Consider the following 18,488-nt stretch of genomic DNA (forward strand, 5'->3'; position numbering starts at 1 on the left):
TCAGTGTGACGATAAATAAAATGATGGATGAGGTGAAGAGGGGGACACATGAGCGGGGAAAACATTCACATCTATTTCCCTGATTGGCTAAAATGTAATAAATTCAGATTGCAGCTCAGGACGGGCGACTGTCAGGAGGAGATGGCCGGGCAGGGGATTGACAGCCCCCTGATGGTGATGAACGGGGAGACGGAGGATGAAGATATAAGGAATGGAGGACGACTGACTGTCGGAGGCTCTCAGACACCTGTCAGCCTCTGCAGGCAGTGCAGCCAGCTTGGACGTATTGCGTGGGAGCCTGGTTCCCTCTGGTGGCCAAAAGAGGGAGTAGCGGCAGAGTGAGTGGCGTCAGGGGATCAGCGACACCGGCTAGCTCACTCCAAACAAGATTTGGTGCCCCTGCTCTCCAGCTGGACCCTGGGTCAGACGCTCTCACTTCCACCCCTTCCTCTCCCTCCTCTTCCTCACACCATCTGCCATATCTTTCTTTATCTCACATCTGTCTATGCACTGCTATCACTCATCCGTTTATCTGTCCTCTGCCACTCCTCCATCTCTCCCCGTCTCCTCGCCTGCATCTGTTCTTCCATCCCCATCCTCTGTCAGCCGCTCTCTCCTCTCTCCTCTCTCACCGGCACTCCTGCCCTCCCTCTCATTTCCCTTCAGTCACACATCCAGACTTCCCCCTTCTCGCCACCTCTCTCCCATCCTCCTGCTCTCTCTCTCTCTCTCCCTCTCTCTCTCTCTGTTGCTCACTTCTCTTCTTGCTCAGCAACACATATCCAGGGTGCTTTTTTGTTCTGTCTTCGGCTCCTCTTAGTGCGGCTGCATCCGGCTCTCAGGCTTCAGTGTCCGTCTCGTGCAGGCAGGCGGCGGTCCTCTCTGTCTCTCCGTCACACACACATGCACACACACACGCACACGCGGGCAAAGACACAAACACACAAACAGACACGAACACCGTGCCAATGGGTGCCCAAGGACAGTGCACCTGCATTCGGCCCCCCAGCCCTGCCAGCCTGAACCATCGGTGAGAAGGAGGAGGAGGAGGAGAGGAAGGAGGGAGTGCAATCGGAACGATGGAGCACAGCCATATCATTGCCTCGCTCCCCCCTAATGCCAGCGCCTGGGGCCCCGGACAACCTCCCACGGGGCCCCAGAGCTGTCCTCTGGGGCCCCTGCCTGTCATCTACTACAGCGCCCTGCTTTGCCTCGGCCTACCAGGTAAGTAAGGAACAGGTGTCTGTGTGTGTGTGTGTGTGTGTATCGGCATACTTCATTCAATTTGCATTTTCCTAGATATAACCACTGTCACCTGTACACGTGTTTCTGTCTGAATTAGCTTTTGTATCTGGGAATGGAGATGCTCATTTCAGTGCCTCCAGCTTTGCGTGTACATATGCTGGACAGTATATGTACCTCCTCCATTGCTCCCTCATTGTCTCTCCTCTTGACATCCGCCTCCCTCGTCCCCTGGTTTGACCTCTGAACTTTTGGTGGGAGCTGTCCCCGGCACTGTTGATCCAGTGAGGGGTGCCCTGCTCGACTCGCAGATCTCAATGATGAATCGCTCCTGCCGCTGGCGGTGTAATGACAGGTGCTGCCGTTATGTTGGGAGACCGGTGGAGGCAGAGATTAAAGATGGAGTTCGGAATGGCGACGGGGCACGTGACCTTTGGTCTCGGTGTAAGAAACACGGGCTGATGAGCTGCACAGCCGAAAGCCGCACTGGCTTCTAGGAAAGATCAGCCAAAGCGCATCTCATGCTGCATGTCACTTGTGGGGTCACAGTCACTGATGACCAGACACAGAGAGTGCCCCCCCCCCATCTCCCCAGCAGACAGATTCATTCTGCGGTCACAACACGACCTTGACACAGAAGTGGTTTCCAGTAAGAAGAACTGCGAAAGCAGCAGTGCTGCTCACACACATTGTAACCACATCTGTGCGGCGACATCTTCATTTTCCCGCTGTCCCTTTGCTGCCGTGTTCTTGGGCGTGACGGATTAGCGTGTCTCCCCGGCCCGTGTTCCCCCTTTTCCCCATGACTCTGGGTCAGGCTTAGAAAAGAGCGAGAGAGGGACCTTCTGAGGTCCTGGATTTCCAGTCGCGTTTCCCGAGATTTTCCCAGAGAGCCAGGAAGCAGCTGGCAGTGCTGGTGTGTGAGACACGGAGAAGGTCACAGATACATATTAATTGAAGCCATAAAGTTAAACTGGCCACTTAAGGGACTCGTGTATATCACAGAGTTAGATTGAGGTGCCAGCAGCCCCATGGCTTTCGCTCTGTGGCTGGATGGCATTGAGCTCTGGGGTTCGGTGTGGCTGAGTGGCATCATGGGAAATCAGTGAATCAGAAGCAGAGCAGGCTGTTAAAAACACATCAACCGTAACAAGCCGGGACAAGAGAGTCCAGAAGCCTTCTTTAGCGAGATGATCAAAGTGTTGATGCCTTACTTCAGTAACAATTTATGTGTGTGTGTGTGTGTGTGTGTGTGTGTGTGTGTGTGTGTGTGTGGCTGAGGTATATTCCACTTGTAAGTGCTAAGTGTGGGGTTTTCGTAAACAATCAAACACTTCTAACGACAAGTTGGGTTTTGTCATTTTCCTAAAATCGGCCCCAAAGCTGAGCATCAGCCCCCAGATTGTAGCGTCCCCACAAAGCCAGTGATTTGACTTTACCATACACAACAAACGGTGCCCTGAAGCGAGACCCCGGTCAGTTTACAGGAGTCACGTCAGACAAAATGATCGGCCAGCCGTCCCAAAGCCACAGGCGTGGTTAACGGGGTGACATCCCAGTCCCGCTGGAATCCCTGTGTTATGTTTGGCTTCCTGATATCCAACTTCTGATTGATGGACAGCTGGAGCATAAGTAATGCTGCCCAAAGGCCCCGCCCCCCATCCCTGACAGGGCTGAGGCCTTGCTGCTTCTCTCTCTCTCTCTCGCTCTCTCTCGCTCTCTCTCCACCAGCATGCCTTCCCGCCATGTCATTCCTCCACCCTTCCTTCCTCCTTTCTTCCTGCTGTTTCCCTCTATCCCCTGCCATCTCTCCCCTCTCTCCCCAAGTTCACAGCATTTCGCTGATAGCGTGATATCCAAAAAAAAAAAACAATTGAAGATCTAAGAGAGAGAAGGGTTATTTTAAACTCAGAATTGGAGCTGTTGTAGTTTGTTCTCTTGCTGCACATAAATTTGTAAGTTCCTACTCCCATCGCCATAACTGCCCCCCCTCCTCCCCCCAGTACTCTTGTCGCAGGGATGGTCGTTCAGTCAGTAGAGTCCCAATAGGTTTGTTAAAGATGGGCTTTGATAGTCTCTGAGGAATCTCAATTCTCCCCCCTCCTAGAAGAGCGTTACTGGCTACAGTTTCTTGCCTTCTGTTTTCCCGTGAAACTCGGGGGGAGAATCATCTAGCTGCTGGGCGTGATCCCTGGCCTGGAGCTGGCCCATAGCCACGGTAAACGCTTAGCTCCTTGGCACATGCACATGGTCGGAGTTTGGGGGGCCAGCAGGGGGCAGCGCGACCCTAGTCACTTCAGTCGAAATTGTTCTCACTGTGCACCTTTGCCTGAGCAGTTTCTTGGGACCCTTCAGATAAACATAAGATATATGTTGTACTTTTTTCCCTCCCAAATGCAAACATCAGACTCCGCCCACATTTATGTCTCTGTCTGTAGTGGCACAACCTGCAGCTTATCAGTCCTTGTGGTGGTTCATCCACATGCTTGTGCTTGTCTTACTACTTTAGTCATATCATTGTGTTTGGTTGCTTAACAAAGATAATTCAAGGTCGGTTCCTTCTCAACAGTGGGCTTGACTTTCAGTAACTCAGAGAGCTCCATCCACGGCCACCCACAGTTCAGGGTGACTGATTTGTACTGGCAGCAGAAACACACTGCTGCTTTGCTGCGATTCTGCAGTCCTGCATGCTCTGCGTTCGGGCTTCTCACCTTCAGCTGCACTTTAACAGGAGGGGCACTGCGATTGGGCATCAGCACGCCACCCTTCCTGCTGTACACCACCAGACCCCCAGTCCTCACCTCGCTCATGGCTAACGTGACTCCCGATTGACGGGGATTTAAATATGGAGTGAAAATCTAGGTAAATATGGGTAAAATATAGGTTAAAATGTAGAAGGATGCTGGTACATATATGTTTATATATCTTAAAGTCCTACGCAGCCAAAGAAAATCTCCAAATGATCTTCATGTAGGTGTGAAACTACTTCATTATCCCTGTTAAAGTCTGTCAGCTTGGCCATTTTAAACCCTCTCCTAGAGGCACCCCAGTATGGGTAGTAACCATCCAGTTTAACCAGGCATTTTTGGAGCCAATCACTAGCACACCTGCTATGACTAATGAATACCTCATAGACTTTTTTAACTAATTACATTTGAGTATGGTCTATAATGTTCTAATGTTACTGTTCTAATGTTAATTCTGATCAAACATACACTTACAACCCAGATAAATGGCTTTAAATATTTCCTTTTCCTTTCATTTGTGCAGTAATGTCTATACAGTAGGCAGTCAAAGGAAGTGCTGTTTAAATGCTGCAGCCATGCGCCCTGCTGTGCGTGTGTGTGTGAGGCTGTGTGTGTGTGTGGCTGCGTGTGTGTGTGTGGCTGTGTGTGTGTGTGGCTGCGTGTGTGTGTTTGTGGCTGTGTGTGTGTGTGTGTGGCTGTGTGTGTGTGTGGCTGCGTGTGTGTGTGGCTGCGTGTGTGTGTGTGTGTGTGTGGCTGCGTGTGTGTGTGTCTCTGCAAGCGTGTGTGTCTGTGTCTTTGTGTGTGTCTGCGCGTGTGTGTCTGTATGTCTTTGTGTGTGTGTCTCTGCAAGCGTGTGTGTCTGTATGTCTTTGTGTGTGTGTGTCTCTGTGCGCGTGTGTGTGTGTGGTGTTTAAATGCTGCAGCCATGTGCCCTGCTGTGTTTGTGTCTTCAAAGGGATAATTGTGCAGGTCAGCCTGGCCCAACCAGGCGTACATCTCTGCGCGTGTGTCTGCATGTGTGTGTGTGTGTGTCTGCATGTGTGTCTGCATGTGTGTGTGTGTGTCTATATGTGTGTGTGTGTATGTGTGTGTCTGCATGTGTGTCTGTGTGCCCACAATGTCATAAAAACTTGTTATTTTGACGTTGTGGGGACCATTTTTTGCCAAATGTCTCCTATATTGTTTGGTTACTTGTGGTTATGGTTATGGCTGGGTAGGGGTTAAGGCCGTCATGTTGGGATTAGAGTTTTTCCTTTAGAAATGAATGGATGGTCCCCACAAAGATGTGAATACAAACACAAACACACTCGCACACACACACACACATACACACACACATACAAACACTCATAGAGATTAGGTATTTATATCTTTGTGGGGACTCTCCACTCATTTCTACGGGTATTACCCTTAACCCCAACCATGAGAACCTTAACCCCAACCCCAATCTTAACCCCAACCCTAATCCTAACCAAACAAAATACAAGACTTTTGGCCTTTTTAGTTTTTGATTGCAGTGACAGATTTTTATGAAATTGAGTTTCCCTGGCAAAATGTTCTCAGAAGGTCAAAATAACAGGTTCTTATTACATTTTGGGGACATTTGGTCCCCACAATGTAATATATATATATACATGTATTATATATATATATATATGATACATGGGGAAGCCATGAGTGCAGGAGCCTACTGCATATGCATGGGTCATATATATATATATATTACATTGTGGGAACCAAATGTCCCCAAAATGTAATAAGAACCTGTTATTTTATATAACCATATATTTTTATATACCATATATATATATATGACCCATGCATATGCAGTGGGCTCCTGCACTCATGGCTTCCCCATGTATCACAAGCTATAGTGATACAGCCTAAGCCCCCCCCCCCCCCAACTCATCAGCAGTGCCCCCCTCCACCCAATGAGCCGTGCGCCGAACACAAAGGCTGAAGATGCAGTCTGGACCCCAGTGAATGAAAATGTCAGGCAGTCGTTACCCCCTCCCACGGTGAGGTAACTTTTGTTGGCCTGAATCAGAGGGTGTTCTCCCACAGAGCTGCTCCGCTGGGATGAGGGCTTGCTGCTTGGTGCTGAGTAACAGCCGTGTGTGTCTGTGTGTTAGGCTGAGCGGGTGTGCAGGGTCGCCACGTGCATGGCTGTGCTCCTGTGCTGTGGCTCTCCGTCGGGTGCGTGGCTGTGCTCCTGGGCTGCAGCTATCAGTCGGGTGCATGACTGTGCTCCTGTGCTGCGGCTATCAGTCGGGTGCATGACTGTGCTCCTGGGCTGCGGCTATCAGTCGGGTGCGTGACTGTGCTCCTGGGCTGCGGCTATCAGTCGGGTGCGTGACTGTGCTCCTGGGCTGCGGCTATCAGTCGGGTGCGTGACTGTGCTCCTGGGCTGCGGCTATCAGTCGGGTGCGTGACTGTGCTCCTGGGCTGCATCTCTCAATCGGGTGCGTGGTTGTGCTCCTGCGCTGCGGCTCTCCGTCGGGTGCGTGGCTGTGCTCCTGCACTGTGGCTCTCAGTCGTGTGCGTGGCTGTGCTCCTGTGCTGCGGCTCTCAGTCAGGTGTGCGGCTGTGCTCCTGGGTTGCGGCTCTCCGTCGGGTGCGTGAATGTGCTCCTAGGTTGCGGCTCTCAGTCATATGCATGGCTGTGCTCCTGCGCTGCGGCTCTCAGTCAGGTGCATGGCTGTGATCCTGGGCTGCGGCTCTCAGTCGGGTGCGTGGCTGTGATCCTGGGCTGCGGCTATCAGTCGGGTGCGTGGCTGTGCTCCTGCGCTGCGACTCCCCGTCGGGTGCGTGGTTGTCCACAGTAAGGCCTTAAACTTCTCAGTTGCTCCAGGGACAACCTCGCTTTCCCTTCGAGAATGAACGTTACCTTACATAGAGGTGCCTGCTATATAAGTGTAATGTAGCTATGGTCACTACCAGTCTGGCTTTAGTTTGGTTGTATTGTCAAAACAGTCCAGCTTTCCGTGACCATCGGCACGAAGGCTGCAGCTGGGCAGCAGGCAGAGCAGGTCCAGGCACCGTATCATGCCTGAAGGACACAGAGGGGACATGGCATGGGCTGCAGAAGGCGGCACCGGCCGGCACTCAGCAGGGGTGACAGCTGACCGCAGGCAGGAATCCTGCCTGGAAAACCACCGGCGGCCACATGGGATGAATTCAATTATGGAAGCGGAACGTGAAGAAGATCACATGGAGGGGGGGGGGGGGTGGTATTCCAGTCGTTATGGCAGAACCAGTTTCATTTTGTGTGTGCGTGTGTGTATGTGTATGTGTGTGTGTGTATGTGTGTGTATGTGTTTGTGTGCGTATGTGTGTGTGTGTGTGTGTGTGTGTGGGTTTTTCACACATCAGCACCTTATCACCAAGAGCACAGTCCCTGTCCGTCATCAGGGTCCCAGAAATGCATGAAACGTATCGGTGCACATGAGTGTAAAACACAAATGCACGAGTGCAAACACTACAGCTCCCCCAGCCTTAAAATGCCCCCCCCCCCATCCACCACAATGGTGCCTTCATGTGTGACAAAGACCAGTCCAGACATGAGTCACTGCCTGGGGGTTGGGGGGTGTTTGTCACCCGCAATTAGCTGATTTTTATCTCAAACCAAGCGATGATTATCAGTGCAGAGGTGTTGCTTGGCTTGGCCTGACACGCATGTGCAGCTGTCGTATTTTGCAAAATCATGTGATGAAAAGTCTGAGAGAGCGCGACTTGCGGATATCTGCTACAATTCTGCTTCCCTCCTTATCAACCTCCTGCTTTTGCATCCTCCCAAATCACCTAATAGACACATAAATCTTAATCCTCGTTTGCAGAATTGTGTTTTGCTCTGGTTTTCGTTTACATTCATCTATTTAGCAAATACTTTTCTGCAAAGCGATACACAAGTGAGGCAGAAAATACATCGCAAGTATACAGCCGTCATGGTACAAGTGCTGCCTAACTACTTATGGGAACAATAAGCTACTCAAATAATGCCAAGAAGTTCTAGTAAGAACCAAGTACAAGTGCTTAATGGAGCAGAGCATCCAGGAACAACAATAGTCAGACTATTTCAATGGAACAGTCAAGTCAGGTTCACTCAGGTGTCGGACAAATGGGTCTCAAAACATTTCTTGAAAGTCGTGAGGGGCTCTGTGAACAAGATATTGTTGAGTAGCTCATTTTGATTGAAGAACTACACATGAAACGTGTTCTGTATAATGCTAGATTCGTTTTCTCAAAGTGGAGGAATGATTGGGTCGTGTTCACTCCCTGACTGTGAACATATCCACAGATCCACTGAGACTTGATGGTAGGTGCTGTTCCACTAACAGCTCTGGAAGTCAGCAACGTGGATGTGATTTGAATTTGATGTACCTATAGGGAGCCAATGAAGAGATATAAGGAGAGGTGTCATGTGAGGACATCTTTCCTGATGGAATACCAGGTGTGACGAGCGGCGGGCAAGGAGCTGAGCTACGGTGAGCAGATAATGTCAGGGAGGACAGTGTGAGCCACAGGTTTTACAAACTACTTGGAAACTGAAAGACTGCGCTCAGCTAATTAGTTCAGTTCTTGCTTTACTTTGCCTGGCTTGTTTCCTTGATTGAAAGACTCATCCATCACACAGCAAGAACTCAACGCTTAAGCGAAATCCAGGTTCTTTTAATTGAAATGGTAGTTTTCAAATCCTGTCTCAGCTCAAAGTGTCCAGAATGATGTGAATTATCTGGTCGCCCTAAGTCGAGCTGCATAATCCGATACATAAGGTCTGATTTTCATGTGAAGCCGACTGAATCTACATGATTGAGAGATAACTGCAGTGTGAACAGCAAAGAGTACGGGGGCCTGAATCATTACCCATGGGAGCCCAGAAAACCTTCACAGAGGCCCCCCCGATGATTAAAGCTGGACTGTCATGTCATGTTGAATGGGGAGGCTGACAGGGAAGGTAAGAAGCTCGGCCTTCAAAAAGTTCATAGGAACTGGTGATCCCTCATCCAGGCTGTGTATGCTATTGCTAACGAGGCAGATAGGAATCTGAGCTGCAACTGTGGGGTCCCTTGGAGGGAAGGTCAAGTAGTGGTGGATGTCATCAGTGCAGCGGTAGTCAGAGAAGCCATGCTTGCATGCCACATAGATAAAGATGATGTCGACTAACCAAGCAGATCAATGAGTGATGTGCCACAGTGCAAAGAATTATGTGAAATAATTAAAAATTGATCCAATAAGGATTCAGTCTCCAGTGACAGGTTTAGGGACTATAAGGCTACAGTGGCAGTTTAATTTCCATTAACCCGGGCGTGTCCTCAATTGTCTGCCTTTTCATTTTCCTTCAGCGAATAATGTCACTTCAGATTGTCATATGCCTCAGTCCGCACCCCCTGCCCCAACCTCAGCCCCAGCCCTGTGTTCCTGGATGCACAGAACACCCCCTGGCTCCCTCACCCTGGTTCACGCCACCTCGGCGTGGCCCGTGAGTGGGTGGAGGTGTCCTTCAGGCTGCCACCCTCCACAGATGCACACACACATACATCTTACTAGTGTGTCAGCTGCCGTTCGCGTCCTGGTTGCCACAGATAACAAAACACACATTTTCAGGGGAAAATGGCAAACAGGTGTTATGGGATCAGTAGGGGGTCTGAGATGAAAATGGTGTCAGAGGGTAAGGAACAGACAAAGAGAAGGGCCTCAATGCGAGGGGAACATGCCAGGGCTGGCAGAGAGGGACTGGGGAATGAGAGGAAGAGGCCCATGAGCGATGGGAGGGAGGTAAAGGATCCGTTTGAGCAGCCTTGCTAGAAACAGGGCAGTGGGGAGAAGCTATGGGCCATGCAAGGACGTAAAAGGACACTGCCACTGGCTCCAACCCTGACGTCTCATTTTATCGGCTCACACCGAGCCAGAAAAGCCCCTTAAAGAGCACGGCTGGGTGAGTGCATGAGGGTATGCATGTGCATGTGTGTGTGCAAGTGTGAAGATGTGCCCGGGTGTAGGCATGTGCATGTAGGCATGTGTGTATGCATATGTGTGTGCCTGTAGGCATGTGTGCATGTGAATACTGGAATGTCGGTGTGCTTACACGCAAAACATCATGAGGTTGTACACTGTCCCTAACATGGTTACCCTAAAGCTTAAGCTAAATGTGAGGCTCCCACTGCACAAAGCAGACCGCTGGCTTCCTCCACAATATACTTTCATACGTACGCGGGTGAGCCAGGCCAGGCCATCAAGTGCATTTGTCACCCAGAGTGCTTCCTCTCCTTTTCGCTACTCTTTCGCAGCCTGATTTTCGAACAGGACCTGGGAGAGAAGCCACTCTGTCACAGTCGCGGCCAGGAAGCAGAGAATCACACGTCTGTATCTGTGCTAGACGAGAGACAAACTGGCCTCGGGTCCCTAATGGAAATAAGTGAACAGCAATAGTCCAAGGTTGACACTGATTATTTCATATTAATGGGCTAAAAGGTTGACACCAGTTATTTTATATATAAATTATTGGTGTCTTCTGGCGTGGTTCCTGTTTCTGAGTCCTAACTGATTTTGGAAGAGTTTTCTGCTCATGTGAAAATGCATTTCACTCTTTGGACCGTGGCACAGCCCAGCTCTGAAAGGTGTCCCCCGCCCCCTTTCCCACATTACATTTCCCTTTCCTCTATCCCCCTTTTCCCTCCCTCTTTCCCCTGCCCCTTTCCCACATCACCTTCTCCTTTCCTCTCTTCCCTTCCCTCCGTTCTCATTAGCTTAGATTGATTTATGTTCTGTGAACTTTCACAGGTCTTCACACTCCTGTTACTGTGAGTGTGTAAGTGTTAGTCCCCGGTTCTCGCTGCCACCATGATCTCATTCATGCATAAATTATTCACTCTCATTGCTCTGTTTGTCTTTCTGATGCTACCATCACTCTTTCCTCTCTCCAGCCTTATCCTCCTTCTCTTGGTGTCTATCACTGTCATCTTTTGCATACATTTCCATATTATTTGACATTCTACGTAATTTGGCACTGGCCATCTACTAACCTAGTTTCCAAACTCTGTACCTTCCCAGCCAACATCTTGACTGTGATCATCCTCTCCCAGCTGGTGTCACGGCGTCAGAAGTCCTCCTACAACTACCTCCTGGCCCTGGCTGTAGCAGACATCTTGGTTCTCTTCCTCATCGTCTTTGTAGACTTCCTGCTGGAGGATTTCGTCTTAGGCATGCCATTGCCATCCTCACTCAACAAGGTGGTGCAGGTGCTTGAGTTTTCCTCTATCCACACCTCCATCTGGATCACTGTGCCACTCACGGTGGACCGCTACATCGCAGTGTGCCACCCACTGCGATACCACTCTGTCTCCTACCCAGCCCGCACACGCCGTGTCATTCTGGCTGTCTACCTAGGCTGTCTACTCTCCAGCATCCCCTACTATTGGTGGCCTGACCTGTGGCTGGAGCCGGTGGGTGTGGCCAAGAGTGGCGGGGGCAGGGCCAGCAGCCTGGGCCAGCATATTCTGGTGTGGGCACACTGTGCCACCGTTTACCTGCTGCCCTGCTCCATCTTCTTTACCCTCAACTCTGTCATCGTGCATAAGCTCCACCGGCGCAGCTGCTTCCGACTCCGGGGCTACTCCACAGGCAAGACCACTGCTATTCTCCTGGCTATCACCTCTGTCTTCGCCGTGCTGTGGGCACCACGTGTCGTCATGATCCTCTACCACCTGTATGCAGCGCTGCCCTCGGCGCCGGGCCCGGCCCGCCTGCTCCACCTCATCACCGACGTAGCCAACATGCTGGCGCTCCTCAACACCGGTGTCAACTTCTTCCTGTACTGCTTCATCAGCCGCCGCTTCCGTGTCATGGCCGCCGCGGTGCTGCGGGGCTTCCTCCGCTGCCGCAAGCAACCGCCGGCCTTCTACGCCAGCCACAGCTTCTCCATCACCAGCAGCCCCTGGATCTCACCCGCTAACTCTCACTGCATGAAGATGTTCGTCTACCAGTATGACAAAAACGGCAAGCCCGTGTGCATCTCCTCCTAGGCCATCCTCCTCTACTCTTCCTCAGCTCTATGCTCTCACTCTAGTGCTGATTCTGAGCTGAGGCTGGGAGGCATGTTTACGATTGCACACCTGTGATTGGTCATTGGGACCTTGTGATCTAGCTGAGGCTAGCAGAGAGGCCCCCAATCTCTTCTGCGCCCTGAAAGCACTGCCACTGATTCACCAGCAGCAGAGACACAGGTGTTTGGGGTGGGCGGCATCTGACTAACTACCAAAATCAGCACTGAACAAAAGAAAACATGAAGAGGCCAGTGACCCACGAGGGTCGTCGTTTCTGACCCAGTTTGACCCAACCAGTCCTGTGCAGCCACCAGCCACTGGGCTGACATCATACCCCCTCGTTTTCCCAGCTTTCTTAGTGTCTGCTCCACCTCGTAGGAATCCGTGGTGCAGCTGCCTTTTTTAACTCTCTGAGGTGCTGGGTGAGATTGCAGTGCGGCAGAGTGTAAAAGATCCCCTACAGCAACTGCATCCCGCCAAAAAAAACCCCCAGAATCTTCCATTTGTTCTCATGTGACAGAGCAAAGAAAATCAATACCTACCTGAGGTTCCCTTTACCTTTTAGGAAGCACTGGGCTGCCGAGTGACCCGTCATACTGATAACAACATTCCCACCCCGTCCACAGGCAAAGGCCAGGATATGCAGTGCCCGTTTCACTACATAGCCCCTCGAACCCGTGTCGGCTTCTATGTGTTGGGCCATAGTTACAGGCAAGCCCATAGTGCATGAAATAACCCTGTCACACAGTCGTAGAATACTAGGTGACTGTTATATGTACTGTTAACGCGAAAACATGAATCCATGTTGAGATATCCGATTACCGCATATATTACAATAATTAGTGTTAAGACACTTTCTCTCTGTGCTCATTATCTTGTAATAACTGATAGCACTGCTAAGTAGGAAGAGGTCAAAGGAATCCTCTGCAGTTAGTCAGTGGTGTGTAACTTATAGACATTAATGAATGTACTGACAGTGCACCAATACCCCAATACCTTCAGTTAGCAGCATCTGTACCCACATTGTTGGCTTTAGTAGCCTTTTGTCTGAAAAACACCAAGTAAAGACAAGTTCATCAGGTGGCCAGAGTGAGAGTGCAAGTCATGGATTCAGAGGCAGGACAGGAGAGCAGCGCTTGATTTCTTGCTGTTAAACAATCAAAACACAAATGTAGACAAATGAATACTCAGTTCAAAGATGCTTCTGCGTTCCCTCACAGCAGATGGGGCGCACTTTAAGGAAAACATTGGATTCTACATCAACAGATTGAGGTCTGTAACGATTCATCCAGAAACTTCTGTTCTTGGGCAGCACATGAGAACTTCCCTCCCACAGCCCATTTCCCAAAACCCCATCTGTCACAGCAGACTTCATGTGGTGACAAGCCCCAAGACAGATATCAGTGTCAATCCACCCGCTCTCTATCGACACTCTTCTGACTGATGATCTAAGTTCCCACCTTGGCCCGGATCAAATAGGTCGTTTAGCAGGTGGAGAAGAATAAAGAAGCGCAATGGAAGGGCGGTTGGGGCAGTAGAAGTGCACGTCGTATGGTGGGCGTCGCTCGCCACAGGGCCAGACGTGAGCCATCGCCCACCACGCAACGGTACGTAACCCAGTACCGATATTCCAGGCACACAAAAACAACACAGAATGAAAGTGAAGAATCACAGTCAGCCTAAGACAGAAAGAGAGGGAAGTGGGAACCAAGAGAGAGGGAGGGAGATTGTGAAAGGTGTTCATGGTATTGAGGTATTGAGTCTGACGGACAAACATAAACACAAAGTGTTCGCAGATTTTTATGATGAGGGAGTTTGTGATCCGTGCCAGAATTCTGCCGGGAAAATCCGGAAGGTCTATACCCTTGACGCGAACACATGAATGTGTACCCTTTCCCATCCAGTCATTTTGTTCTTTGTACTTGCCATTAAGGTGAATCACCTCTGGAGGGGGGGCAATGTCCTGGCGGCACGGCAGGCGGACGAGCCGGAAGGTGCTGGGGACAGACAAGGCTCCAGTGTCAGAGGAGAGGCTGTGACAGAAATGAGAGGCTTCAGCTGCAAGTGATGGAACGTTTAATCATTTTAAGACTTAGATCTTCCCTGCAGCTTTTGCCACTTAAATGCATGAAACACGGCTCCAACCAGTTTGATCAGTGGCTAAACAGTGTTCATAGCCAAAAGGCTAATACAGCCCAGTCCAGCATGTTATCCTGGCGTGAAGTGGCTGCAGATGCTGGCAAATCCAGGCTTCACAGCCCCTCGCTTGTCCCCCTGCCTTTCTCCATGCGAGAGAAAAACCTGGCGATTTTTATTAGTTTTTTTTTTTTTTTTTTTGAGGGTCTGACGTGCACCAGCAATATCAATTATGTGGAAATGTCTGGCTAAGCCTCCTAGTGCACAGCCTCGCCCGGGGGGGGCCTCGCCGGGGGGGACTCGGATCGCGCTACGTGGGCCACCCCAGACGTGTGTACGTGAGAAAGCATGCGTGCACAGACAGACCGCTGGGACACCAAGGGATTACATTCACACTCACACTGCCCCCCCTCGCTTTCTCTTGCTCCCCCTATTGCCTTGCCATGCCAGCCCCTGGCCACCGGGTATAAAGACCACCACGCATATCCATCCCTAAATACTCCCTAAGGCCGAGGATTGTATACCCATGTAGATCTATTACGAATGTATCCATCTCCTCTTGTGGTCCAGGCTCCTGTCGGCTGCCTTTTTCTGGGTTTCTCTCTGTAGGGTAATAGAAGGCGCGTTTATTTATTCATAAGTATATATGCACACGTTTATTTTTACACTTATGAACCCAGAGACGGAAACACATGCTTCACCCAAACACAAGAGTGCGCTTTACAGGTCACTGCAGAGCCAAGGTTGAAGGGTGGGGATTGTCATCGTGATGAATGTTCGGGGCACAGCTTGGGGCAGAGCTTAGAAAAACACATAATCCAGGCCCTGATGACCTTGGTCCCCATGGCCCTGACCCGGCAGCGGAGGACGTCATTGGAGCACCGTGGTCTTAATTAGAATGTGCAATGGGGTTTTCCGGGGGGGTCAGGGAGGTGTCATGCTCCTGTCTCACCTCATTGCAGGCTGCTGCCGGTTCTCCTGCCTTCATCACTGGCAAACTGGCTGTATTTTTATATATTTATTTAGAAGCCAGATCCAGTGCAATACAGTGGTTCACTGGGCTATATGGGTCATTTGGAAGGTTTTCTCTTCCATCTCCCTTTGTGGCCCGTGATTCAGAAGTAAGAGAGAGACTTCGGTCTGCTGATTCTGATGGTCTGTCACGGCTTCCGCCATTCCTCCTCATTCTGGCAGTTGGTATCATTTTCACGACACGTCGTTCATGACACTTAACAGAAGTGCTGCATCTTTGTTTCCAAAGCACAGGCTGAAGAGAAAAATCTGAAATACAACATCAGACGCAGAGAGGTGGGGGTGATATCGGCACCATTCATGGGGCCTCTGACGAATCGACCGCTCCGCCTGAAAGTGTGTCTGTGCCCTAGCAGATTTACTCTCGCCAATAACATGATGCAGGGTGGAGGGTGTGTGAGGCGTGGGGGTTATGCCTCTTTTACAGCCACCTTGTCCTTGTGCTTGAACCAGGCAGGCTTGAGCCTTCGGACCGAGTTGGAGATTTTTTCGTACTGTATGAAAGCCAGACAGCTGGGTACAGTTCAAGGCATCAGAGAAGTTTGGAGGCACCTCACAGGAATCACACACAACGCAAAGATAGACGGAGAACACACAACACCACGCAAACACACACACACACACACACACACACACGTTCTCTCTTGCCTGACTGTGGTTCAGTTTGCTGGAATTCTCCTTTTTAGGTGCCATTTGTCTCAAGTATCCACAAACTGTAAAAGCTGTATGAATGTTTGTACAGTTGCCAACACAATTTGCAAATCACAGTTCTCCAATGGACAGAATTTTTAATAAAATAGTTTGATTTCAATTCCAAAGTGGCTGCTGTCAGTTTCTTGAATCCTTCATTTTCTTTCTCTCTTCTCCCAGTCACACCATCTTCGCCTCAACAGTGAAGCATCTTTGTCTCTAACCGTTAGTCATGCCCATGGATTTTGGGGGGATATTTAAAGCCCCCAGAAACATCCACATGCTTGGACCTTCCTGCACACTTTTGTCCCTCCAGCATTTTAATTCTATTAAAAGTCTTTAATTTCTATTAAATTCTATTAAAGTCTTTGTCACTTAATGGCAGAAATGAAAAGTTCAGCTCCATAAAGTACAAATCCGGACCAAGGTTTTGTTTCAAGCAATCGGTTGAGTTTCTGTGACTGTTACTCATTACGTTCGTCTGGATGGTTGAAACAAACTTTTGGTCTGGATTTTACTTTCTGGACCTGAACTTTCCACCTCTGGTTAATGGTTATAGATAATTATTGGAAAATTGGCTGCAAATAAAGAAATGGAAAAGCAGACATGTGACGTTGTCATGTGTCACGCAAAACCCACCAGCCTTATCATTCGGAATGTCTCACAGGACTAAAGGGCATTCAGAATGTCTCATGGGACTAAAGGGCATTCAGAATGTCTCACAGGACTAAAGGGCATTCAGAATGTCTCATGGGACTAAACGGCATTCAGAATGTCTCATGGGACTAAAGGGCATTCAGAATGTCTCATGGGACTAAAGGGCATTCAGAATGTCTCATGGGACTATAGAACATTCAGATTGTCTCACAGGACTAAAGGGCATTCAGAATGTCTCATGGGACTATAGAACATTCAGATTGTCTCACAGGACTAAAGGGCATTCAGAATGCCTCACAGGACTAAAGGGCATTCAGAATGTCTCATGGGACTAAAGGGCATTCAGAATGTCTCATGGGACTAAAGAACATTCAGATTGTCTCACAGGACTAAAGGGCATTCAGAATGTCTCATGGGACTATAGAACATTCAGATTGTCTCACAGGACTAAAGGGCATTCAGAATGTCTCATGGGACTAAAGAACATTCAGATTGTCTCACAGGACTAAAGGACATTCAGAATGTCTCATGGGACTAAAGAACATTCAGAATAGAATATCTCACGGGACTATAGGACATTCAGATTGTCTCATGGGACTAAAGGACATTCAGAATGCCTCACGGGACTATAGGACATTCAGATTGTCTCATGGGACTAAAGGACATTCAGAATGCCTCACGGGACTATAGGACATTCAGAATAGAATATCTCACGGGACTAAAGGACATTCAGAACGTCTCACAGGACTAAAGGACCTGCAGTCTGATACATTTTCTTCTAAAGCCTCAATAGCATCATATCATATTTTACTTCTAATCGATTGACATATATGTCCAGCTGTGAGAGATAAAGAGAAGAGAAGGAGAGAAAACTAGCGCTCTCAACAAAGAGTGATAAAGACAGATAACCCTGAAGATCTGGGGATGAACATCAAAAGGGGGCAACTCAATCTTCCGAATCATCTCACACCCTCAGCCTCACCTTCTGCACTTCTCATTTCACTTGCTTTCCTGCCACCACCCCCCCCCCCACCCCCACCCCCCACCACCTTTGGTCATTAGTAGTAAAGATGGTGCAGTCCCGCAGTGCAGAGATATGCACTCCAGCAACATGGACTGCTCAGGGTTTCCGAAATTTAATATTTAATTTAATATTCTGTGCCATTCTCTGGTGTTTGTTTAGAGGTACCTGCTGCAGAGTTTTGATCAGTATATTTGATATGAAGAATAACGATGATTCAGCAGCCAGAAAAACCAATTGACTGCTGGGTTCACTTGGATTTTTCACTAGTGGCTAATATATGCCTTGTGAGATAAGGGTTACGGCTTGCTCCTGTGAGGTAAGGGTTAGGGTTAGGTCCTGTGAGATAAGGGTTACGGCTTGCTCCTGTGAGGTAAGGGTTAGGGTTAGGTCCTGTGAGATAAGGGTTACAGCTTGCTCCTGTGAGGTAAGGGTTAGGGTTAGGTCCTGTGAGATAAGGGTTACGGCTTGCTCCTGTGAGGTAAAGGTTAGGGTTAGGTCCTGTGAGATAAGGGTTACGGCTTGCTCCTGTGAGGTAAGGGTTAGGGTTAGGTCCTGTGAGATAAGGGTTACAGCTTGCTCCTGTGAGGTAAGGGTTAGGGTTAGGTCCTGTGAGATAAGGGTTACGGCTTGCTCCTGTGAGGTAAAGGTTAGGGTTAGGTCTTGTGAGATAAGGGTTACGGCTTGCTCCTGTGAGGTAAGGGTTAGGGTTAGGTCCTGTGAGATAAGGGTTACGGCTTGCTCCTGTGAGGTAAGGGTTAGGGTTAGGTCCTGTGAGATAAAGGTTACGGCTTGCTCCTGTGAGGTAAGGGTTAGGGTTAGGTCCTGTGAGATAAGGGTTACGGCTTGCTCCTGTGAGGTAAGGGTTAGGGTTAGGTCCTGTGAGATAAGGGTTACGGCTTGCTCCTGTGAGGTAAAGGT

General features: G+C 49.5%; 1 protein-coding gene across 2 annotated transcripts; it reads left to right on the forward strand.

The window, feature by feature from the left end:
* The first annotated feature begins 707 nt into the window (after nt 1-707).
* On the forward strand, nt 708-14,362 carry LOC125743190 (probable G-protein coupled receptor 139). 2 transcript variants are annotated; one of them, XR_007398303.1, is made up of 3 exons: nt 708-1,224; nt 11,040-13,638; nt 13,965-14,362. XR_007398303.1 is itself a non-coding variant. In XM_049015909.1 (2 exons), exons 1-2 carry the CDS (start codon nt 1,080-1,082, stop codon nt 12,008-12,010), a joined length of 1,116 nt encoding a protein of 371 aa, XP_048871866.1. In that variant the 5' UTR covers nt 708-1,079; the 3' UTR covers nt 12,011-14,362. The 2 variants fall into 2 exon arrangements, 1 of the variants encoding a protein (XP_048871866.1); XM_049015909.1 differs by having other exon boundaries at nt 11,040-14,362.
* Nucleotides 14,363-18,488: the final 4,126 nt, after the last annotated feature.

The sequence above is a fragment of the Brienomyrus brachyistius genome, chromosome 5, assembly GCF_023856365.1.
Source record: "Brienomyrus brachyistius isolate T26 chromosome 5, BBRACH_0.4, whole genome shotgun sequence".
NCBI lineage: Eukaryota > Metazoa > Chordata > Actinopteri > Osteoglossiformes > Mormyridae > Brienomyrus > Brienomyrus brachyistius.